The following is a 25,220-nucleotide window of genomic DNA, read 5'->3' as shown; positions in this document are numbered from 1 at the left end:
TTGCTGGCGAATTATCAAATCTAAAGGGCACAAACCCATAATCACCAACAAAGCATCTGTTGGACTGGTGCCAAATGCACCAATACATCTCAGAAGTACATTCCTTTGGACTCGCCTTACCGCCATAGCTGGCCTCACCAGAGCCAACCTGTGGGCCCACACACTTGCTCCGTAACCAACAATTGGAGCCAATAAACAGTTGTGATACATATGGATAGCTTTCAGCGGCAGAGCACCCCAGTTGGCTCCAGATCTGGCTAAAGTTTTCAATGTGTGTTTACACCATGGAGTCTATCCAACTAGGTGGAAGATTGCCGATGTAGTTATTATCAAGAAGGGTCCTGACAAGGACCCTCAATTACCCAAGTCTTATAGACCGATCTGTCTCTTGGATGTACTTGGAAAGACCTTTGAGAAGTTACTCACTGACAGACTTTTGAGCCACAGGACTTTGTATGGCATGAGTGATCGGCAGTTCGGATTCCGGAAGGGTCGCTCCACACAGGACGCGATCAACGAGGTTTCTCGGATTGTCCACTCAGCCAATACGAAGTATGTTCTGGGTATTATGGTGGATATTTCAGGGGCCTTCGACAACTTGTGGTGGCCCGCACTCTTCTCCCGCTTGCGGGAGATGGAGTGCCCTGGGTTGCTGTATCGTTGTCTGGAGGCCTACTGTAATGACAGACTGGCAAGGATTGCGGCTCCGGGGACTGTGGTGACTAAGAGGATATCTCGGGGGTGTCCCCAGGGATCAGTATTTGGTCCGGTTTTTTGGGATATTACCATGGAACCGCTGTTGAACATCTTGCAGGGGGATGCTTCAGTCCTGGGTGCCGTGGCCTACGCGGACGACCTAGTCATACTTGTGGAAGGAAACAGTAGAGCTATAATAGAAGAGCGTGCGAGGGTAGCTGTTGGGCTCTTGCAGACATGGTGTGGTCGCTCCAAATTAATGGTAGCGCCTAGGAAGTCCTTGTATATGTTACTAAAGGGTAAGCTCAATAGAGACCCAACCATTAGAATCGATGATGTGATGGTAGCTAGGCGTGGCTCAGCTAGATACCTGGGTGTGTACTTGGATGAACATTGGAATTTTGGGGTACACATTCAGCAGACTGCTGCAAAGGCGTTGGCGTTATTTAACAAGTTAATAACTATTGGGCAGCGGCGTTTTCATCTGCCGCTGAAAGCTATCCATATGTATCACAACTGTTTATTGGCTCCAATTGTTGGTTACGGAGCAAGTGTGTGGGCCCACAGGTTGGCTCTGGTGAGGCCAGCTATGGCGGTAAGGCGAGTCCAAAGGAATGTACTTCTGAGATGTATTGGTGCATTTGGCACCAGTCCAACAGATGCTTTGTTGGTGATTATGGGTTTGTGCCCTTTAGATTTGATAATTCGCCAGCAAGCTGCCATTTACTGGCTGCGGAAGGGAGATCTAGAACGAGTTTGCGACATTATGGGTGCGCATTTTGCAAGTATTAAGGCGATCAAAGAACAGTTATTGAATCTATGGCAAGAGGAGTGGGATCACTCCACGACTGGACGGCGGGTGCATGGCTTTTTTCCAAGTGTAAGGGCACGGCTTAAGAATAGGATTATGGTGCCATCTCCGGGAGTCATTCACTTCTTGACTGGTCATGGACCGTACCCTGATTACTTACACAGGATTGGGTAAAGACCTACACCAGGGTGCGACTGTGGGTCCCCACAAGGTACGCCGGAGCACGTGGTATTTCACTGTCCGATGTATGAGCAAGCTGCCTCAGTGGAGAGGCAGCTACTACCAACGCAGGACGTAGCCAACATCTTAATTAATGCTGACACCTATAAGGTTTTTTCTAAGTTGGTTAATGCTGTGTCCAAAGAGGCTCAGCGAAATTTCCTGGCTTGAACATTGTAAACAGTAATTAAACTTGACATCAAGGTGGCGACAGCTGGCCCGCCCCAGGAATGGCGACAATTGTTGGACCGCCTGGGGCTTGGCCGCTGAGAGAAGAAGGAAGAGCAGGCGAGAGGTAAGATGGATGTGGTTGTATGTTGTGGATGTCAGAGGGATGTATCTGGTGTTGGTGGTGGCTGCCTCTCGCTAATTGAGATATGTTTGTTGATGATGAGTGTAAGTGCAAAAAGTTGTGATGAAATTACAATCTTAAGACTGCAGATAGTGATGCAACACAGAGACAGTAGATCAGTAGGGTTGGTGGAGGGAAGTTTGTGTCTCTTGTAGTGGTTTCGTGGACAGTAGCGGCCCGCCTCCTCGTGGCTAGGGACGGGCAACTCCCTGGGAATAGCCCAGGGAGGCTAAGAGGCCGATTATGTTGTTAGAGAGCAGAATGCTCGTTTCAGTTGTGTTTTGTTTCATAAATGTAACCACTTTTGTAACAGTAGTTTTGTGTAGTCTGTAGTACGCCCACGCATAATTGTTAGTAAGTGGGTTTTGGTATGTACAATAAATACTGCAAAAAAAAAATACTGTCCCTATCTACTATCTAGCGAAACCACTGCCAAGGGAACGGGGTTGGAAAAATTAGCGGGGAAAGAAGACCCTGTTGAGCTTGACTCTAGTCTGGCACTGTGAGGTGACATGAGAGGTGTAGCATAAGTGGGAGATGGCAACATCACCGGTGAAATACCACTACTTTCATTGTTTCTTTACTTACTCGGTTAGGCGGAGCGCGTGCGTCGTGGTATAACAACCCGGCGTCACGGTGTTCTCGAGCCAAGCGTGTTAGGGTTGCGTTCGCGCCACGGCTCCGTGTCCGTGCGCCACGGCGTGCGCTGTCTGGGATCTGTTCCCGGCGCCGCCCTGCCCCTACCGGTCGACCATGGGTGTCTATATTTCGATGTCGGGACTCGGAATCGTCTGTAGACGACTTAGGTACCGGGCGGGGTGTTGTACTCGGTAGAGCAGTTGCCACGCTGCGATCTGTTGAGACCCAGCCCTAGCTTGGGGGATTCGTCTTGTCGCGAGACGAGACCCCCACGGCTGGGCGCCAGGGGCACGTGTGCCTTTGGCTTTGTTTTTCTTTTTTTGTTTTTTTTTTGTCTCCCGTACCCCTGGGCGTATCGGTTGGGCCGGGAGGCCAGCCAGCCAGCCACCCACCCACCCACCCACCCCGCTGTATTCGGAGCGGCGGGCTGAGGCGTAACGGATTTGCGGCCGCCTTCCCCCCGCCCCGCACAACCACCCCCTCTCCCTTGTTCCTCTGGCGTGGGTGCTGCGATGGGTGCCGCCTCCGTGTGCGCGGGAGCGGCGGGGGCGGCGTCGGCGGCCGAGCACGCAGTGTACTGCCGCTCTACAGCATATCGCTTTGTCTGCCAGGCGGGCGTCGCGTGGAGGCGGCGGCGGCGGCGGCGTCGCGTGGGTGCCGTGCGGTGCCTTGTTGGTCGGCTCCGGCGCTGCGTGGTAACATAGCGCCCACTGCAGTGCGGTGAACTACAATACCTCCACACCATGGATGTGAAATAAAATATAATAACACATGATGCTCCGCAAGAAAATAGACTTGGGATAGGGTGTGTCGTTGGCAAGTCCCCGGGGCGGTTAGTGTGGGTGGTGATAAGTCCGTAGGAGGGGAGCTACGCAGTGGCGTGGACACATAAAAAGAAGAGAGCCACCTGTGCGAATATCGGTAAACTAGTTTCGCATGTGGCCCACAAACGGTAACCCCACCTATAGGAATGGGACGCAACTACGCCCGCCATACTGCTGAAAGACTGTGCCTCCATCTACAGGAATCTACCGAGACTAGGTCCGGCGCAGAACACGGCCACCGACTGGTCCCTCGGAAGATGACGCTGCTTCCAACGACGATACCGCCCTCTATGAGACGGCCGGCCGACTATGATGTCGATGTCGCCTACAGCGCCCGCTTGACGACCCAGAGTAAAACGCCTGCACCCCCTGTTCACCGCAGGTGACGCAAATCGAGTCAAAAGTGGTGGACCGACAGTCACTCCAGCCGCACCTGTGAATGCGCCACCCCCACCGCCCGACTCGCAACTCGAGCGGATGTACGGCGGACTTTTCCCGCAATCGTACATTGCAGTCCACCCCTATATCTTCCACTTCATGAAGAGTTATCTCCCAAAAGCCAAAATCCCGCTGTCCCTATACATGCTCTGGACGGCGGGCCGCGAGACGTGACGCCCGGTGGCAAAGAGTGCGCCGCTGAGGATATAGAGGGTCCGTTCCCCCGCACAGTGGTGACGGTGTGCGGGTAGTGTTTCCGACACTGCTTCCTGCGGTGGCAACGCTAGGGCAGAGTCGATACTCGCCCACTGGTGGAAGGTAAGCATTCTGCTTTACATCAGTACATAACTAATATTTCAGTCGTCTGACGTCCCTCCTTGGTAAATGATGCAGGACCACATACATAGATGATACATACTTTAAACTGGGGAGGACAATGTGAACCGCACTCGACCCAGTCACCCTATCACACAGTCCTCTCCGTGTGTAACAGACACAGCGAAAGCACCAAAGCACTAGCGTTGAACAACATCCATTTTATCCTCTCTGCCACAGGACACCATCCAAAGAACGACAAGAGGAACGTGACGTCCACTAATAAGACAGAATGTCTCACGTCACCCGCAAACAACGCTGCTCAAATCAGCCAGCAACACCCACAGTGGTCCACCCAGTATCAACACAAGACGCAACGCCACAACACAACACAAAAGGTACAAGTAATAAAATACCCTTTGGCCACACCCCTGGTAAATGCATCGAACCAACCCACCACCTGACATCAGCCAAACGTACATCCTCATTTGACACATCTCTGGCAACCTAACCCACGTTGGCCCTTAACCTAACCCACGTTGGCCCTTAACCTAACCAACGTTGGCCCTTAACCTAACCCACGTTGGCCCTTAACCTAACCCACGTTGGCCACTAACCTAACCTACGTTGTCCCCTAACCTAACCTACGTTGTCCCCTAACCTAACCTACGTTGTCCCCTAACCTAACCTACATTGTCCCCTAACCTAACCTAACCTAACTTACGTTGTCCCCTAACCTAACCTAACCTAACTTACGTTGTCCCCTAACCTAACCTAACTTACGTTGTCCCCTAACCTAACCTAATTTACGTTGTCCCCTAACCTAACCTAACTTACGTTGTCCCCTAACCTAACCTAACTTACGTCGTCCTCTAACCTAACTTACGCTGCACCTTAACCTAACTTACGCTGCACCTTAACCTAACTTACGCTGCACCTTAACCTAACTTACGCTGCACCTTAACCTATCTTACCCTGCACCTTAATCTAACTTACGCTGCACCTTAACCTAACTTACACTGCACCTTAACCTAACTTACACTGTACCTTAACCTAACTTACGCTGCACCTTAACCTAACTTACACTGCACCTTAATTGTCACATGTAACGTCACAGGAATGTAGCTTTGCCTAACAGTAACCCTCTGAACATAGTTCACTGCTTGGATCCTCTGGTGTCATGTGTATTTCTCGATGCTATGGTGCGTACCCTCACGTAATCGTCTTTCGAGTGTTGCGTACTTTCTACACAGTCCCGCTAACCACTGGAAGGTGTACCGCTACAGGACGAATATCGCCCTCCCCTCCTGCCCTTCCAAGCTGGTCGGTCAGGCGTTTGTTTGTGAAATGAGCCTTGCAGCTGTTCAGTTGCATTCGGTAGTCGATGCAGTCAGTGTACGTTGTGGTACGGCCTGTGTGGACTGTCCGCTGATGTACGCGTAACCCACACTGATCATCCGTCGTTACGTACTGAGTGACATAATGTGGCACATGCTTGACCGTACACCGGCTGCGCCCTACAATGGTGAATCATAAGGGCCATATGTTGTGCACGATGCTACTTGTCTCGTCTCCCCATTACGCTGTTATTAGATCAAAACCAATCGGATTGGCTCGTCTGGTCCGTTTGCCTTGGTGACTCTGAATAACTTTGGGCTGATCGCACGGTCCTCGTACCGGCGACGCATCTTTCAAATGTCTGCCTTATCAACTGTCTATGGTAGGTTCTGTGCCTACCATGGTTGTAACGGGTAACGGGGAATAGGGGTTCGATTCCGGAGAGGGAGCCTGAGAAACGGCTACCACATCCAAGGAAGGCAGCAGGCGCGCAAATTACCCACTCCCGGCATGGGGAGGTAGTGACAAAAAATAACGATACGGGACTCATCCGAGGCCCCGTAATCGGAATGAGTAAACTTTAAATCCTTTAACGAGTATCTATTGGAGGGCAAGTCTGGTGCCAGCAGCCGCGGTAATTCCAGCTCCAATAGCGTATATTAAAGTTGTTGCGGTTAAAAAGCTCGTAGTTGGATTTGTGTCCCACGCTGTTGGTTCACCGCCCGTCGGTGTTTAACTGGCACGTATCGTGGGACGTCCTGCCGGTGGGGCGAGCCGAAGGCGTGCTTGCGCGTCCCGAGGCGGACCCCGTTGAAATCCTACCAGGGTGCTCTTAGTTGAGTGTCTCGGTGGGCCGGCACGTTTACTTTGAACAAATTAGAGTGCTTAAAGCAGGCAAGCCCGCCTGAATACTGTGTGCATGGAATAATGGACTAGGACCTTGGTTCTATTTTGTTGGTTTTCTGAACCCGAGGTAATGATTAATAGGGACGGGCGGGGGCATTCGTATTCTTGGATCGTCGCAAAACGAACAGAAGCGAAAGCATTTGCCAAGTATGTTTTCATTAATCAAGAACGAAAGTTAGAGGTTCGAAGGCGATCAGATACCGCCCTAGTTCTAACCATAAACGATGCCAGCCAGCGATCCGCCGCAGTTCCTCCGATGACTCGGCGGGCAGCCTCCGGGAAACCAAAGCTTTTGGGTTCCGGGGGAAGTATGGTTGCAAAGCTGAAACTTAAAGGAATTGACGGAAGGGCACCACCAGGAGTGGAGCCTGCGGCTTAATTTGACTAAACACGGGAAACCTCACCAGGCCCGGGCACCGGAAGGATTGACAGATTGATAGCTCTTTCTTGATTCGGTGGGTGGTGGTGCATGGCCGTTCTTAGTTGGTGGAGCGATTTGTCTGGTTAATTCCGATAACGAACGAGACTCTAGCCTGCTAACTAGTCGCGTGACATCCTTCGTGCTGTCAGCGATTACTTTTCTTCTTAGAGGGACAGGCGGCTTCTAGCCGCACGAGATTGAGCAATAACAGGTCTGTGATGCCCTTAGATGTTCTGGGCCGCACGCGCGCTACACTGAAGGAATCAGCGTGTCTTCCTAGGCCGAAAGGTCGGGGTAACACGCTGAACCTCCTTCGTGCTAGGGATTGGGGCTTGCAATTGTTCCCCATGAACGAGGAATTCCCAGTAAGCGCGAGTCATAAGCTCGCGTTGATTACGTCCCTGCCCTTTGTACACACCGCCCGTCGCTACTACCGATTGAATGATTTAGTGAGGTCTTCGGACTGGTACGCGGCATCGACTCTGTCGTTGCCGATGCTACCGGAAAGATGACCAAAATTGATCATTTAGAGGAAGTAAAAGTCGTAACAAGGTTTCTGTAGGTCAACCTGCGGAAGGATCATTACCGACTAGACTGCATGTCTTTCGATGTGCGTGTCGTGTCGCGCAACACGCTACCTGTACGGCAGTAGCCGTGCGCCGCGTGCGGAACCACGCGTGCCTCTCAAAACTAGCGCAAATGTTGTTGTTGTGTGGTACGAGCGCTGAAGCTCTGGAGCGGCTGGCCTGCGGCACCTGGCGCCTGGTGCCGGTTTTGAATGACTTTCGCCCGAGTGCCTGTCCGCTCCGGTGTGGAGCCGTACGACGCCCATCGGACGTCAGGCCGTTGGACACAAACTAATGGAACAGGGGCCGTCAAACGCCTCAGTCCCGCATCTGCAACTGTCTTGAAAGAGACGGTGGAGAACTGAAAAGATAAAGATCACCCAGGACGGTGGATCACTCGGCTCGTGGGTCGATGAAGAACGCAGCAAATTGCGCGTCGACATGTGAACTGCAGGACACATGAACATTGACGTTTCGAACGCACATTGCGGTCCATGGATTCCGTTCCCGGGCCACGTCTGGCTGAAGGTCGGCTACGTATACTGAAGCGCGCGGCGTTTGTCCCGCTTCGGGCGCCTGGGAGTGTCGTGGTCGCCTGTGTGGCTGGCTGCGTCTCCTTAAACGTGCGATGCGCGCCCGTCGCCTGGCGGTTCGCATACTGGTGCTTTCTCGTTAGCGTGCACAGCCGGCTGGCGGTGTGGCGTGCGACACCTCGTACAACGACCTCAGAGCAGGCGAGACTACCCGCTGAATTTAAGCATATTACTAAGCGGAGGAAAAGAAACTAACAAGGATTCCCCCAGTAGCGGCGAGCGAACAGGGAAGAGTCCAGCACCGAACCCCGCAGGCTGCCGCCTGTCGTGGCATGTGGTGTTCGGGAGGGTCCACTACCCTGAGGCCTCGCGCCGAGCCCAAGTCCAACTTGAATGAGGCCACGGCCCGTAGAGGGTGCCAGGCCCGTAGCGGCAGGTGCGAGCGTCGGCAGGACCTCTCCTTCGAGTCGGGTTGCTTGAGAGTGCAGCTCCAAGTGGGTGGTAAACTCCATCTGAGACTAAATATGACCACGAGATCGATAGCGAACAAGTACCGTGAGGGAAAGTTGAAAAGAACTTTGAAGAGAGAGTTCAAAAGTACGTGAAACCGTTCTGGGGTAAACGTGAGAAGTCCAAAAGGTCGAACGGGTGAGATTTACGCCCATCCGGCCACTGGCCCCCGCCCTTGGCAGATGGGGCCGGCCGCCCACGCGGAGCAATCCACGGCGGGGTCGTGTCCGGTCTTTCCACTCGCCGCGGGGTGGGGCCGTTGCGGTGTGCAGTGGGCCGCACTTCTTCCCTAGTAGGACGTCGCGACCCACTGGGTGCCGGCCTACGGCCCGGGTGCGCAGCCTGTCCTTCCGCCGGCCTAGGTTCGCGTCTGTTGGGCAGAGCCCTGGTGCCCTGGCTGGCTGCTCGGCGGTATATCTGGAGGAGTCGATTCGCCCCTTTGGGCGCTCGGGCTCCCGGCAAGCGCGCGCGGTTCTTCCCGGATGACGGACCTACCTGGCCCGGCCCCGGACCCGCGCCGCTGTTGGCTCGGGATGCTCTCGGGCGGAATAATCGCTCCCGTCAGCGGCGCTTCAGCTTTGGACAATTTCACGACCCGTCTTGAAACACGGACCAAGGAGTCTAACATGTGCGCGAGTCATTGGGCTGTACGAAACCTAAAGGCGTAATGAAAGTGAAGGTCTCGCCTTGCGCGGGCCAAGGGAGGATGGGGCTTCCCCGCCCTTCACGGGGCGGCGGCCTCCGCACTCCCGGGGCGTCTCGTCCTCATTGCGAGGTGAGGCGCACCTAGAGCGTACACGTTGGGACCCGAAAGATGGTGAACTATGCCTGGCCAGGACGAAGTCAGGGGAAACCGTGATGGAGGTCCGTAGCGATTCTGACGTGCAAATCGATCGTCGGAGCTGGGTATAGGGGCGAAAGACTAATCGAACCATCTAGTAGCTGGTTCCCTCCGAAGTTTCCCTCAGGATAGCTGGTGCTCGTCCGAGTCTCATCCGGTAAAGCGAATGATTAGAGGCCTTGGGGCCGAAACGACCTCAACCTATTCTCAAACTTTAAATGGGTGAGATCTCCGGCTTGCTTGATATGCTGAAGCCGCGAGCAAACGACTCGGATCGGAGTGCCAAGTGGGCCACTTTTGGTAAGCAGAACTGGCGCTGTGGATTGAACCAAACGCCGAGTTAAGGCGCCCGAATCGACGCTCATGGGAAACCATGAAAGGCGTTGGTTGCTTAAGACAGCAGGACGGTGGCCATGGAAGTCGGAATCCGCTAAGGAGTGTGTAACAACTCACCTGCAGAAGCAACTAGCCCTGAAAATGGATGGCGCTGAAGCGTCGTGCCTATACTCGGCCGTCAGTCTGGCAGTCATGGCCGGTCCTCGCGGCCGGCCGCGAAGCCCTGACGAGTAGGAGGGTCGCGGCGGTGGGCGCAGAAGGGTCTGGGCGTGAGCCTGCCTGGAGCCGCCGTCGGTGCAGAACTTGGTGGTAGTAGCAAATACTCCAGTGAGGCCCTGGAGGGCTGACGCGGAGAAGGGTTTCGTGTGAACAGCCGTTGCACACGAGTCAGTCGATCCTAAGCCCTAGGAGAAATCCGATGTTGATGGGGGCCGTCATAGCATGATGCACTTTGTGCTGGCCCCCGTTGGGCGAAAGGGAATCCGGTTCCTATTCCGGTACCCGGCACCGGAACCGATACAAGTCGGGCCCCTCTTTTAGAGATGCTCGTCGGGGTAATCCAAAAGGACCCGGAGACGCCGTCGGGAGATCGGGGAAGAGTTTTCTTTTCTGCATGAGCTTTCGAGTTCCCTGGAATCCTCTAGCAGGGAGATAGGGTTTGGAACGCGAAGAGCACCGCAGTTGCTGCGGTGTCCCGATTTTCCCCTCGGACCTTGAAAATCCGGGAGAGGGCCACGTGGAGGTGTCGCGCCGGTTCGTACCCATATCCGCAGCAGGTCTCCAAGGTGAAGAGCCTCTAGTCGATAGAATAATGTAGGTAAGGGAAGTCGGCAAATTGGATCCGTAACTTCGGGATAAGGATTGGCTCTGAGGATCGGGGCGTGTCGGGCTTGGTCGGGAAGTGGGTCAGCGCTAACGTGCCGGGCCTGGGCGAGGTGAGTGCCGTAGGGGTGCCGGTAAGTGCGGGCGTTTAGCGCGGGCGTGGTCTGCTCTCGCCGTTGGTTGGCCTCGTGCTGGCCGGCGGTGCAGGATGCGGGCGCCTGCGCGGCGTTCGCGCCCCGGTGCTTCAACCTGCGTGCAGGATCCGAGCTCGGTCCCGTGCCTTGGCCTCCCATGGATCTTCCTTGCTGCGAGGCCGCGTCCGCCTTAGCTTGCTCCTCCGGGGGCGTGCGGGTGCGCGGATTCTCTTCGGCCGCCATTCAACGATCAACTCAGAACTGGCACGGACTGGGGGAATCCGACTGTCTAATTAAAACAAAGCATTGCGATGGCTCTAGCGGGTGTTGACGCAATGTGATTTCTGCTCAGTGCTCTGAATGTCAACGTGAAGAAATTCAAGCAAGCGCGGGTAAACGGCGGGAGTAACTATGACTCTCTCTTGTGCTCTCTCTTGTGCTCTCTCTTGCTCTCTCTTGTGCGCTATGTCGCTCGTGGACTCGCGCAGAGGGGCTTCAATGTTTCTGTGGAGCCCCACCTCCGTACACCTGAGGGGATACGCAAGCCTGACGTGGTGGCGGTCAAAGACGGCACCGCCCGCGTGATCGACGCCCAGGTAGTCCGAGACCATCTCCAGCTCGACTGGTGTCACTCTCAGAAGGCGGCCTACTACGACACGCCATCCATCCGGCGTGCCATCTCCAATCTGCACCGTGACGTCGAGGAGGTGACTGTGTCCACCGCGACATTGGACTGGAGGGGCGTATGGTCTCCAGCGTCGGCGAAAGATCTCTGCACATTAGGATTTCGACCCCGAGAACTGGCGGTGCTCAGCACGAGAGTACTGCAGAGCTGCTACACGAGTTACCGTATTTACGAACGAATGACGTCCGCAAGGCCGATGCCATGAGCCAGCGTCGGATAGACTGCTGGATATTTTCTTCGCCTTGACTCCTGGGGCCTATCCACAGGAGGAATAACCGTCTTTGTTCTTTCTCTTTGTCTATCTGTGTTTTCTTCCTTTTTCCTCAATACATTATATTTGTTGTTGTTATTTTTATTCGCCCTGTAAGTCCCCACCTCGGTGGTGGACAATGGCGTACAAATGTCATCTTTTGTAATAATATATTGTATTGTATTTATATGTGTTATTCCTCGGAATAAAGACGGCTTGTCATAGCCAAATGCCTCGTCATCTAATTAGTGACGCGCATGAATGGATTAACGAGATTCCCGCTGTCCCTATCTACTATCTTACGAAGGCCGTTATGCTGTCTAACCAGTGGTGGAGTCCACCTATACTGGTAGAAGACGGGCGGCTAAATGTCCGATCTCTCAACCTCCCCGTGGTGTAAGATGCGAGTAGCCGGGCAACCGGTGAAACCAATGACAGAAGGGCGACTCCCGTGCAGGGCGCAGGCTCGGATGCGGTGGGACTGGGCAACTGGCCCCTCCAAACCGGGCTCTGCAGCCTTGCTCGCCGTGAGTGATAAGGTGTCGGACTCTGGTCTAGTATCCTTGCTCACTGGCGAATGGCACTTACAAGCTATGGCGGCGCTTGCTGCGCTTCGGCTCTTGGCCGGGGTGCGGCGGGCGCCGCTTTTGCTAAGGCGGCGCTTGCTGTGCCTCGGCTTCGGCCGGGCTGCGGCGTGGTGCGGCTCCATGCGCTGGCGGCGTCTGCTGCGTCTCGGCTTCGGCTCGGATGCGGCGGGCGCCCCTTTTTCTGGGGCGGCGCGCGCTGCGCCCTGGCCCTGGCTGGGGTGCGGCGGGCGCCGCTTTTGCGTTGAAGTCTTTTCACGCTCTCTGAGAGGACGTGTTTCCGTCTCTGCCTGTGCGCGCTACGGAACTCACTCCCCACAGTAGGAGCAAGGCGTTATCGCGGTTGACCTATCGGCCGTGGAATGCTGAGCTCCATGACACAAGTGCCACGGGAGGTATACTCCCCACAAGGAGGCGTCTGCACGAGGCGGTTGGATCGAACATCGACCCTTTCCGGCCGAGTGCGCGTCTCCCACTACTGCGAGCGCTTGTAGGTGTCGGACTCTTAAGTCTAGTATCCAAGCTCGTACGTAGTGCGTGCGCGTGCAGCGGAGTGTGTCGACGCGAGTTGGCGCGCTACTGCTGGACTTGTGCGCACGGCGGTTCGCTTCGCGCGGCTCGCTGGCGGCGGGTCCTGCTGTGGCCCCGGCCTCGCGCGTGAACGCCCGGCGCTAGCTGGGCGCGGTGCGGTTGGCCGGGGTAGTGGCGGGCCTTGGCTGCTGGACGGGCTGTGCGCTTGCGCGCTGCCGTGTCGGCTGCGCTGCGCGGGGTCGGGTGCGGCCGGGCGATGCGCGCGCTGCTGGCTGGCGCTGGGCGGGCAGTCGGTCTCCGGCCGACAGCCCGCTCTCGCTGCTACGCTGGCGGGGGGCGCGGGTCCGTCTGCGCCCGGCTCGGCCAGCCGCGCCCGGACAACTCAGCGGCGCCGCCCGGCCACATGTAATGTTGGCTGTGGTTGGCGCGTGCGGTTGGCGCACAAAGCACAGTGGGGAGTAGGGCGGTCATCGTTCCTGCGGAAACCAAGGCTCTCACTTTTGAGGGCCAAAGCGGAAGCAGGCCGATGTCCACGCGCTGGGAAGGGCGTTGACTGCGAAGCGCCCTCTGACTTTCAGAGGATGCAACGCGGGCGGCGACCCGGCTTCGCTCGGAGGATTCCTTGGTGTATGACTGCGAAGTGGAGGCCGGCAGCGGCCTTCGCAGCGCGGAAGTCACCGGGAGCTGCCCTCAGGAGGATGCTCCTGAGTGGTCTAAGACCACGACCACAGGGACGAAAGCTAATACAGCCGACGTACGGGCCTGGCAAACCCGGGGTGCCCGAGCCCGGTGCTGGCAAGCGCTACCAGCGCCGTCCGTAATCTGAGACACATACTTCAACGACCGCTGTGAGGCGCGCAGTGGAACGTCGTGCGTGTTTCGGACCGGAGTCTTGGCTTAACCGCCTGGGCAAGAGAAGGACAATCTCTATAATCACCCCTCACCCTCTGCGTTAGCTGGCGGCCATGGGGCGCAAGGCTGTTGAGTTGTGAACAGTCGTGAGTCAGCCACCTCAGGGGACCGGCCGACTCTCTGTTGTATAAGGCTTACCCAGGTGGGCGGGGCAATGCCTGGGTGGACCACTTATATCCCTAGCTGATCGTGGGAACCACATGGCTTCTCTCAATCAACCTTGTACCGACGGAACCGGTGGGCCGTCGCGGAGTCACAACAGCAACCATTCGGGGAACGAGTCTGACACTCTGTGTCAAGACGAACTCCCAACACAAGGGCAGTCGGAGGCCCATAGGCCAGAAGACCATGACCCCGCGCTTAGCGAGCCAGAATTGGAGCTCCGTACACCTCATGCAAGGAGCGCTAAAACTGCAGCAAGCGAGACGCTGGCACAGACGCTTGCAGACGCGAGTGAAAGTGACAGTGAGAAAGAACGAAAGGCAAAAGTGAGGAAGCAGAAGAAACACCTGCGAAAACTGCTCCGGCAGAGATCGCTGAGTGCGGACGCTGTAACCGATCTGATGCCGTCACCCCGCCAGCCGGCGCCGAAAGCGGCACCTAAGGCGGGAGACAAGCCAAAACCAGCGCAGGTAGCCGGGCGCAAGCCCAGCGGCCCAGTCGGGGAAGGCGCAACGGGGAAGTCCGAACCGAAGGCGGAGACGAAGGCCTCGCGGCCAACGACACCGCCGGCGGGGAAGGCTGCAGGCGTTCCAAAGCTGGCGCAGGTAGCCGGGCAAAAACCCAGCGGCCCAGTCGGCACCGGCAAGCCCACCCAGACTCGCCCGGCGGGAGAGACGGCGGCCCCACGGCCGAAGTCTCAACTGTCGGAGACGGCGAAAAGTGCGCCGAAACCGGCGAAGGTAGCCGGGCAAATGCCCAGCGGCCCAGTCGGGGAAAGCGCCAGCAGTAGCCGCGCCTCTTCACCAATGTCGGGTGCCGAGAGACGAAAGTCCCGGACACAACGGAAGAAGCGGAAACCTAACAAGCAGCCGGACTCGGCGCAGGTAGCCGGACAACAGCCTGGCGGCCCAGTCGATGACGGCACATCCCGATACAAGGCAAGCCCAAGCGATCTTGCGACCGTGAAGCTTATCGCGACGTGGCTCGAGGACGTCCTGAAGCTCGTGGACGACTCTCTAAAACCGGGACAACTGGTCGAGGAGGGTAATCTGGGGGACTTTAAGAGGCAACTGAGAGCTAAGTTGTTTGATTGGGCCATGGCGCAGTCGGCCCTCACCGGAAGGGTGAAAGCCTTGGAGGAGGAGCTGGCGAGGACGAAGGCGGTGCCCACGGCGCCGCCCAAGACCTTTGCACAAGTTGCCGCCGCTCCACCCATACCAGAACGGAAAACGCAGGCGATGATAACCAAAGCCCAGACTGAGAAGGCAACGCTCTTCATCAAGTCCAAGGGCAATGAAACTGGCGCAGAAGTGAGAAAGAAATTCACCTCCCTGGTCAAGCCTGAGGTTGAAGGTGTGAAGTTCTCACGGGTCACCACAAACGGCCCGACGCTCATCGTTGATGTGGCGTCTGAGACTGATCACCAGAAGCTTCTAGCTAACAACAAACTGACAGAAGCACGCAAGTGCGAACTGCCAAAAAAGCTCAATCCGCAGATAGTCATATATCATGTACCATGTGTCATGAAGAATGAAGCTGTGGTTGAGCTAACTCGAAAGCAAAACGACCTTGGAGGACTTTCCGAAACAGAGTTTCGCCAGGAGTTTAAGCCGAAGTTCCGGACTGGGCCAAGGGGCAGAGAAACATCACATCTCGTGGTGGAAGTAAGCCCCAGACTCAGAGTCGCGATCCTGAGGCAGAAGCGACTGTACATGGGCTTTGAGTCCATGCCGGTTGACGACTACCTGGACTTAGTCGTTTGCACGCGGTGCCAGGATGTGCACCACTCGGCAAGGTTCTGCAAGCAGGACCCGAGTACAATAACATGTGGGCACTGTGGCGAGAACGGCCACATGAGGAAGGACTGTAGAAAAGCGGGGGACCGAGCGGTCTGTATCCCGTGCAAAAAGCGTAATCGCACATGCGAAACTCCAGGCAAAGAGTGTGCCTACTACAGGATTCTCACTCAACGCAAAATCCAGCGGACAGACTATGGGAGACAAGACCTCTCGTCAACTGTCTCCATTCCGGCCGCTACCTCTCCTGTCCCCGACCGGACTGTGAAAAATCACAATGCCAGTGTTGGTTAAGATAGGACAGCTGAACTGCGCGCGAACGCAAGCGGTGATGCAGGAGGTACGACGCCGAGCGGAGGAGGAGTCTCTAGACATATTATGTCTGCAAGAGCCCTACTCCAGGGACGGAAAGATCCGATATATGCCGACAACAGCTCAGATCCTGGCTGGGGGAGAGCATCCTATGGCAGCAATCGTTGTGCTAAATCGATCCTTCAGAGCAGTCAAAGTGGCGCACCTAAGCAACAGATGCATGGTGTTAGCCGAGATAAATACTGGCGATTTCACCTTTTTCGTGCTAAACATGTACTTTCAGTACAGGCACGGAGAAAGTCCGTATATCGACCAGTTAAAAGAGGCGGTTGGGTTCTACTGCAATGACTTGCTGATTTGCACAATGGACGCTAATGCCATGTCACCCCTATGGCACAGTGACATCACGCCTCTTGGTGCTCGACGCGCCGCCAGGCGAGGTGAGAGACTCGCTGAAGCAATTCACGAGCTCAGACAGAAGTGCTGAACCGACCAAACTTCCCACCAACTTTCGAAGGCCGCCGTGGAGCGACCTCGAATATCGATGTGACACTGAAGAGTGCACACGAGTATCTCCGTGCGGAGAACTGGAAGGTATGGCGGGGAATGACACTAAATGACCACAATCTGATCACATTCACTGTAGCCTATGATGGGGAGCCTCCTCCTGAAGACCAGGTGAACGGCACCGTCAAGTACAACTGGCGAAAGGCTAATTGGGATCGACTAAGAGATAATCTAGTGATACCGAATTGGCCAATGGATCGCGTTGTGGACGTAGACAAAGCTGCAGAAGATCTGACGGCGGCCATAGAGACAGCAGCAACAGGCGCAGTCCCGTTGGCCCACACAGGGAAAATGCCTAAGGCACCTTGGAACCCTGAGCTGCAGCGTCTCCGACGCGAATGCAGAAGAGCGCGGCGGCACTACCAGCGCAGCATAGGCGATCACATTCGTGAGGCCACGCTTGCGCGGTACAGGCGGGCCAAAGCCGTGTTTAAGCGGACACTGCACACAGTACGGACTGAGAGTTGGCAGTCTTTTGTTCATGACAGTCTGGCGGCTGACCCCTGGGGTACACTGTACAAGATTGCCGTGTCAAAGGTTCGGTCACCGACGGTCCTGTCGACCCTAAGGAAGATCGATGGCAGTCACACCAAGGACTGGCAGGAGTCAGCTGAGCTCCTTATGAGTACCCTATTGCCCGACGATAGTAGCGAAGATGAGGACGGGGAACAGGGGAATCTGAGGCGACAACTCCATGGGCTGTATGCTGATGAGACGCCGGTTGCTCCGTTCCCTGAACGTGAAGTTTCCGCCGCAATTCTTGAATTGCGCCGTAAAAAGGCGACGGGCCATGATGGACTCGCTGCCGAGGTTCTCCAAGCCCTGTGCGCAGAGATCTGCCCTTACCTGACTAACCTCTACAATGAGTGTTTACGTCAGGGACGGGTACCAGTATCATGGAAGTTGGCCGAAGTGGTCATTCTGAGAAAGGGTGAGGACAAGGATCCGGAAGTGCCGAAATCATACCGACCCATCTGTCTCTTGAACTCCATGGCTAAGCTCCAGGAGAAGCTCCTATGCCTTCAGCTAGAGCAACACCGGGAACTTAGGGGACGCAGTCCCGACCAGTACGGATTAAGGAGGGGTCTGTGTACGGAAGATGCTATAAACAAGGCAATGTTATTTTTGGACACATCTACAGCCAAATACGTTGCGGGGATAATGGTTGATATCGCTGGGGCTTTCGACAACCTATGGTGGCCGGCACTGTTCGACAGCCTAAGGAAGTTGGAATGTCCTGGGCCCCTGTACCGGTGCCTGCTAGACTACTGCCGTGACCGGTGGGCGGTAGAGAAGTCGATCACCAAGGGATGCCCACAGGGCTCGGTCTGCGGTCCCATATTCTGGGATGTAGGCCTCGAGCCTGTGCTGGCGGAACTAGGAGAACTGCGACAAGTGCGAGGCGTAGTAGCGTACGCCGATGACATCCTTCTAGTGATAGAAGCTGTCTCTCGGGCAATGTTGGAAGTAAACTGCAACGCAGCGCTCAACGCCCTGCAGCAGTGGTGCCACAAAGTAAAGCTGAAGCTGTCTGCGGAGAAGACTGTGTATATCTTGCTGCGCGGCCGTTTGGCACGTGACCCTGTACTCCGAATCGCTGGCGGTGCCAACTATGGAGCTATCAGGCGAACACGCATGGCGAGGTATCTGGGAGTCCACCTCGATGAGTCCAGACTGTTCTCTGCTCACATCGAGATCGTATGTCGCAAAAGCCAGGCCCTCTTCCACAAGATAGCCAGTATTGCAAACAAGCAATACCATCTGCCATTGCAGACATTAAGGCTATATCACTCGAGTATCCCCGTGGCCATTACGGCTTACGGGTCGACTGTTTGGGCTCATAGGCTGAGACAGAGAAAACCTGCGGCGGCGATGAGGAGGCTGCAGCGCCAAGCGCTGTTGCGCCTCACTGGAGCATACAGCACGACTTCCACCGATGCGCTACTAGTCATCACAGCAATCCCCCCACTTGACCTGCTGGTCAGGGAAAGGGGTGCGCTGTATTGGCTCCGGAAGGGAAATCCGGGTGGGGTCAATAACATCTTAGGCCGACCGGCAGGCAGCGCAGCTGAAGTCCGGAACTGGCTCCTTAACGAGTGGCAGCAAAGGTGGGACACGCTCCGCACAAGCAGGCGCGTGCACCATATTTTCCCTAACGTGAGAGAGCAGATGAGACTTTGGTTTTTGAAACCCTCACGGGGATTGGTGCACTTCTTGACAGGACATGGGCCCTTCTCCACCTACTTGTGTAGGACTGGCAAAAGAGAAACCACAGACTGTGACTGTGGCGAGGAAGGAACCCCGGAGCACACTCTGTGGGATTGTCCACAATTTGCTGAAGTACGGGAACAACTGCCCCCTAACAGAGATGTTAGAGCGCTACTCCGGAGCAGAGAGCACTGGAGGGCGCTCAACACTCTTGTGTCTGCAATATCCGCACGGGCGCTGGAACAATATTTGCAGCGGAGGGCTTTGGAACTCGTGAGGGAAAGAGCAGGAATGCTCCGCGACACCGACACGACTCCGGAGACCAGCAGCAATGATTCAGATGACGACTCATGGGCTGACGATGACTAAGTAGCGGCAGACTCTAGGCCAAGAACCTGGAACACTCCAGGCTCGACGATGGGCAAGGCCTGGCTAGCCCGAGCCGAGTGCTGTTGACCCTGCTATCCGCAGGAGAAACGTGCGCCAGCTGATTGCCCATTGTAAGCGGATGCTACGGCAGCACCACCTCCACGCGGTTCCCCGTGGGCACTGGACGGCAGGTCGCGAGACCTGACGCCCGGTGGCAAAGAGTGCTCCTCTGTGGATATAGAGGGTCCGTTCCCCCGCACAATGGTGACGGTGTGGGGGTAGTTTTTCCAAGACCACTACCTGCGGTGGCAACGTTGGGGTAGAGTCGCCCACTCGCCCACTGTGGAAGGTAAACATTCTGCTGTACATCAGTACTTTACTAATATTTCAGTCGTCTCACGTCCCTCCTTAGTAAACGATGCAGGGCCACATAGATAGATGATACATGAGAATGTCCCTATACATAGTGTAAACTGGGGAGGACAATGTGAACCGCACTCGACCCAGGCACCATATCACACAGTCCACTCTGTGTGTAACAGACACAGCGAAAACACCTAAGCGCTAGTGTTGAACAACATCCATTTCATCCTCGCTGCCACAGAACACCATCCAAGCAACGACAACAGGAACGTGACGTTCACTAATAAGACAGAATGTCTCACATCACCCACAAACACCGACGCTCAAATCAGCCAGCAACACCCACAGTGGTCCACCCAGTATCACCACAATACACAACGCCACAACACAACACAGAAGGTACAAGGAATAAAATACACTTTGGCCACACCCCTGGTAAACGCATCGAACCAACCCACCACCTGACACCAGCCAAACGTACATCCAGACTTGACACATCTCTCGCAACCTAACACATGTTGGCCATGAACCTAACCCACGTTGGCCCTTAACCTAACCCACGATGGCCCTTAACCTAATCCACGTTGTTCCCTAACCTAACTTATGTTGTCCCCTAACCTAACTTACGTCTCACCTTAACCTAACTTACGTCGCACCTTAGCCAAACTTCCGTCGCACCTTAATGTGCACTGTAATTGTCACATGTAACGTCATAGGAATGTAGCTTTGCCAAACAGCAACCCTCTGAACGTAGTTCACTGTTTGCATCCTCTGGTGTCGTGCGTATTTCTCGATGTTATGGTGCGTACCCTCACGTAAACGTCTTTCGAGTGTTGCTTACTTTCTACACATTCCCGCTAACCACTGGAAGGTGTACCGCTACAGGACGAATATCGCCTTCCCCTCCTGCCCTCCCAAGCTGGTCGGTCAGGCGTTTGCTTGTTAAATGAGCCTTGCAGCTGTTCAGTTGCATTCGGTTGTCGATGCAGTCAGTGTACGTTGTGGTACGGCCTGTGTGGACTGTCCGCTTATGTCGTACGCGTAACCCACACTGATCATCCGTCGTTACTTACTGAGTGACATAATGTGGCATATGCGTGACCGTACACCAGCTGCGCCCAACAATGGCGAATCATAAGAGCCATATGTTGTTCACTATGCTACTTGTCTCGTCTCCCCATTACAGCGAGATTGCGCTGTTGTACGCCGTAGAGACATGTGGTAGGTACGAACAAAAGTATTGCATGTTGCCCCCCTGCCGGGGATCAGCGTGAGCCGTCTGTTGATGTAGCGACGCGTGTTTTCCGATTTAGTCGTATTGCCCCACACAACAAGATACCACGGTGGACCGCGGTCCACATCTGCGACATGCTACAGAGGCCAGTTGACAGTTGACCGGGCAAGGGACATTGCACACGTGCGCGGACCATCTTCCACGTGTTCTCTCGTGTACATGCCGCAGTGTGTATGTGGGCTGATGTAGTGTGTCGTGACACATAACATGCAGGCATGCAAGAATCGTAGAATTCGCAAATGTAGATTGACGTATACGTTTGCTGCCAAAGATCTGCAAATGAACTGGATATCAGTTGTTGAGCGGTTGTACATGCTGCAGGTGCATCGGTGATAGCGACGATCGGTACATCTATGAACCGGTTGTTTCGGCGGTACCCGCCATACCCCCGAACCTGAGTTGGCCATGTGGGTATTAAGCGATACGAGGCTGTGGCATGGTGGGACAGTCCCCAGCCGGTGAGGGGGGGCCGCCCGTCGTACTGGCCGCGCGCTGCGTGAGCGCACGCACTACAGCCGGCTGGTGGGGGGCGCCCAGTGGCAGGAGCGCCGACCGACGGGCTCGGCTGGCGTCCCAGCTACGCTCCGGCGCACCCTGCGCGCGGCGCCGGGCGGCAAAAGTGGGTTCTGCCGAGCCCGGTGCGAAGCCCGGTGGGCATCTGCAGTGTGCTGGTCCGATTTCGGACTGTGTGCGTTGAGGATGCGCCGCCGCCCGGCACTAAACTAACTTGGCCCACTAATCACATAAGGCAGTGGGCTAGGTGTAAAAAAAAACAAAAAAAACTGAGTCCCGAGTCTGGCGTTCGTCGCGGGCACGCCCGTAGCCGGCGCGCCGTAAGGCACGGAGGCTCGCACTTGGGCGTATCACTTCCAGACGGGCGTGCCGCAGCAGTCCTTACTGGGGAAGTGATGTGTCTCTTATAGCCTCTCCTTCCCAAGTGGCTCTTTCCGCCTTCCCGTGGTGCCAGACGTTAAGCTTGGCATTCTGCCTTGCAACAAAAGGGAGAGCTGCGACCCAACCCGATGCGAAAGCGAAGGGTGCGTGGCACAGGGGGAGTTGTGTCGAGGGACCGTACATCAGTCCCTTCTTTTCGCAGGGCACAGACCAACAGGTGCTCTGCATGCCGGTGATCTCGTTTGTCGGCGTGGGATCGCGGCGCGTGTCGGCAAGGGTGCTTCGCCGCGCCCCTGGGCAACCGGGGCGTTTTCTGCCAAACCCAGGTGGTGGTAACATCGCCTGGGCCAGGTTAGATGGGTCCAGACCACCGAACGCCTGGGGGACCGGCCCGCCACCTGAGTAGGAGTGGGTCCCTGGCCGAGATGTGGAAACTCGGGCAAGTAGGCGGCGAAGGGCGAGAGGTGCATCCGCCTCTCCGGAGTGCGGGGTGCAATTGCCGGGGTGCGTCGCGTGAAATCGCCGATGACGGAGTCACCGAGGGGGACCAGTGCGCTGGAAACGGCGCGCTGAACCCAGCAGCTCTGGAGTGCTCTTGACCTAGGGGCGAGGTCGGTGAGCGAGCTGCAGAAGTCCCCCCCATGCCAGAGGAGCCGGTCCGGGTCAAGAGACGGGCTCCCACCCCTTTATTATCACTCGTTCAACATGGCTACACCAGAAACGAGTGATTCGAGTGCGCTATCCCGAGCTTCTGTGATGTCTGAACGCGCTCCTCAGGTCGAGTCGGGAGAGGCAATCGAGGAAAATGTCTTACAAAGACATACAAGAATTACATTGCTCCTCGAGCAACACATCAAAAATGGAAAAATTAGTCAAGCGGCATTAACTATAATCAAAAATGAAATGGCGGCGTGGGCTATCGCTAACGCCAAGCTTGAGGGCCGTGTCGAAGAACTTACCAAAGAAAATGAAAGACTAAGAAAACAACCTGGAAAGACCTGGGCGGCGGTGGTCCCACAAGCGCCACCAAAACCGCAGACAACAAAGGATGCCATTGCAAAAGTCACTAAAAGATCAGACACAACGGTTTTTCTAAGGACCCTGCCTGGTCAGGACACTAGCGTAAAAAGAATTCAGGAATTGCTTACGACCACTATTAATCCAGCGAAAGATAAAATTAAAATAAATAAGGTCAAACCCAGCAGAAACTCTGTTATTGTCGAAGTCGCATCAGAAGAGGACAAAGAGAAATTATTAAACAATGCAAAACTAAACTCGGTGATCAAATGCGAGCCACCAAGGAAAAGGAACCCATTGGTCATCTTATATGATGTACCAACAATTATGACAAACGAAGAACTGCAAAAATCTATAAAGGCTCAGAATTTCGAAGATATGTCAGAAGAAGAATTCAAAGCAAATTTCAATCTGAGATTCAAAACTGGGCCTCGGGACCGTGATGTGGTGCATCACGTTGCCGAGGTCTCTGCTCAAATGTGGAAAAAAATTACAGCAATGGGCAAACTATACGTCGGCTTTCATGCCATAAACACACGCGACTTTCTGGTCGTACCACGTTGCCACAATTGTGGAGATCTCGACCACGTTCTGAGGCACTGTACCAGGTGGTCGGCCTGCTCGAAATGTGGCGAGGATGGCCATGTCAGGAAGGACTGTAGGGCTGCAGCAGTTTGCATTCCCTGCAAGAGACGGGGTAAAAAACCCTGTGGTACCACGGGACGTAGCTGCCCCACCTACAGACTTCTGGAACAAAGGCTTATTTCAAAAATAGACTATGGCTGATCAAACCAAAGCCAACAGGATGCCCAAAAGAAAATCCCCAAGCAAAAGGAGGAGGGATGCCATGAGGGCGAGTGCCTTCAAGTTATTTTTGAGGTCGCTCACGGGCACCACAACCAGAACCGTAGACAAAGGCACTCAAACTGACTCTACCACTATGGATAGAGGTACACAAACTAGGCCTCTGGCAGTCATGCTCCCCTCCTCCGCAAGCAGGGAAACAAGGACGACTAAAGACCTACGGCAACGGCATCCTGTACCAGAGACTGTGGCAGTCTCAGCAGAAATAAATAGAACAACAAAACAACCAGTTCAAGTAAATAAAATAACTAGTTCAAGTGAACCAGCTGAACAAAAGATCCTGTAGTGAGACTGCCACCTGTCGATCCAGTTAGAGTCTATCCAAACCTCGAACTCACCATGCAACTGGCGAGGCTGGAGCAGCCGACTACCCTGACCACTGCCTTGAGACACGTGGTTCGGGTGGGACATGAATATGGACAGAGAGTCACCTTCTCGGTAATGGAGGCTGTGGACAGAATTCAACTCAAGTCAGTGAATCTCCCCATTGACTTTGAAGCCCTGCGAGACCTACTAAAGAAAGTCTTTGACAGACGTGGTGAAAAATTCGACCTGGACGAAATTTATCGACAAGCAGTTCTGGCAAATGGACGCATCACATTTGACTGGAACAAACCATGGCCTAATGACAGAATTCATACATACTCTCCATAGACAACTACATGACGGAAATCACCATTGGCCAACTTAACACTCATAACAGCAGACTTGTCATGCAGGAGTTACGTAAGGAAGTGGAGGAGAGGAGACTGGATGTGGTCTGTCTGCAAGAGCCGTACTCCCTAAATGGGAAGATAGCTTTCACAGCTGCGACCTGGCAAGTAGTCTGCAGAGGAGAAGACCCAAGAGCGGCAATAATTATTACAAACAAACTTATAAGGGCTACAGTCCTAACGCAGTTTACAACCAGCCACTGCAACGTTGTGGAGCTGCAGTCTCCATCAGGAGCTATTATTGTGATCAACATGTACTTCCAATATGGTGATGACATTGAAAGACACCTGGCACACCTCACCACAGCTATTACGGCGTTGCGGGGGCGGAAAGTATTTGTGACTGCCGATATGAATGCCAAATCCCCCCTATGGTACAGCGGCACCAGGGGTCTTAAGGGAGAGAAGGCAGAAGAGGCCATCATGGCCTTGCAGCTTGTGGTGGCTAACAAGCCAGGCAACCCTCCGACCTATGTGGCGGGAGGTGGCCAAGGCACAAACATCGATGTGACCCTGGCTACGCCAAATGCAGCACACCTAATCCAGCAATGGAAAGTAGTGGAGAATGCCACTACAAGTGATCATAATCTCATTACTTTCAGCATAGGAGACGGCGAGAGCCGCTGGGCCATAGAGTGGGAAGTACAATATAATTACAAAAGAGCCGACTGGGAGAGACTTGCTAGGGAGTGCGACATTTCTCCATTATCAGAAGGTGACGAACACAGAGACCTTGACGTTGACAACAGAGCCGAGGAACTGGTGACAGTAATAACTCGAGTGGTCAAAGCAGCCGTACCTACTAGGAGGAGGGCCATGGCGGCCTCTCCGTCACCATGGTCTGCTGAACTAGAGGAGATGCGCCGGTCGGTCAGAAGGTTCAGGAGGCACTACCAGTGCAGTGTCGTCTGGCCCGAAAGACAAAGATGGCTGCAGCTTTACTGGGAAGCCAAAGATAACTTCCAAAAACAGCTACGGGAAGTTAGAACAAAGAGTTG

The 25,220-nt window shown here is 54.9% G+C and overlaps 1 protein-coding gene, 1 non-coding gene and 1 pseudogene across 2 annotated transcripts in view; 2 read left to right on the top strand and 1 right to left on the bottom strand.

Annotated features, from left to right (window-relative positions):
* Window positions 1-11,116, bottom strand: part of LOC126354577 (uncharacterized) — a 16,622-nt gene extending 5,506 nt beyond the window's left edge. Inside the window, exon 1 of the mRNA XM_050004323.1 lies at window positions 10,458-11,116. Within this exon, the coding sequence (XP_049860280.1) occupies window positions 10,458-10,944 (487 nt within the window). The 5' untranslated portion in view covers window positions 10,945-11,116. The remainder of the gene's footprint in view (window positions 1-10,457) is intronic.
* Window positions 7,903-8,057, top strand: LOC126356798 (5.8S ribosomal RNA). The gene has a single exon (XR_007565831.1). It is a non-coding gene; the product is annotated as a 5.8S ribosomal RNA (ribosomal RNA).
* Window positions 8,246-11,965, top strand: LOC126357287 (large subunit ribosomal RNA; annotated as a pseudogene).
* The last annotated feature ends 13,255 nt before the right edge of the window (window positions 11,966-25,220 follow it).

Source organism: Schistocerca gregaria, chromosome 3, assembly GCF_023897955.1.
Source record: "Schistocerca gregaria isolate iqSchGreg1 chromosome 3, iqSchGreg1.2, whole genome shotgun sequence".
Taxonomy (NCBI): Eukaryota; Metazoa; Arthropoda; class Insecta; order Orthoptera; family Acrididae; genus Schistocerca; species Schistocerca gregaria.
Note: the sequence above shows the minus strand (reverse complement) of the source record. Positions and strands in the feature narration are given on the sequence as shown.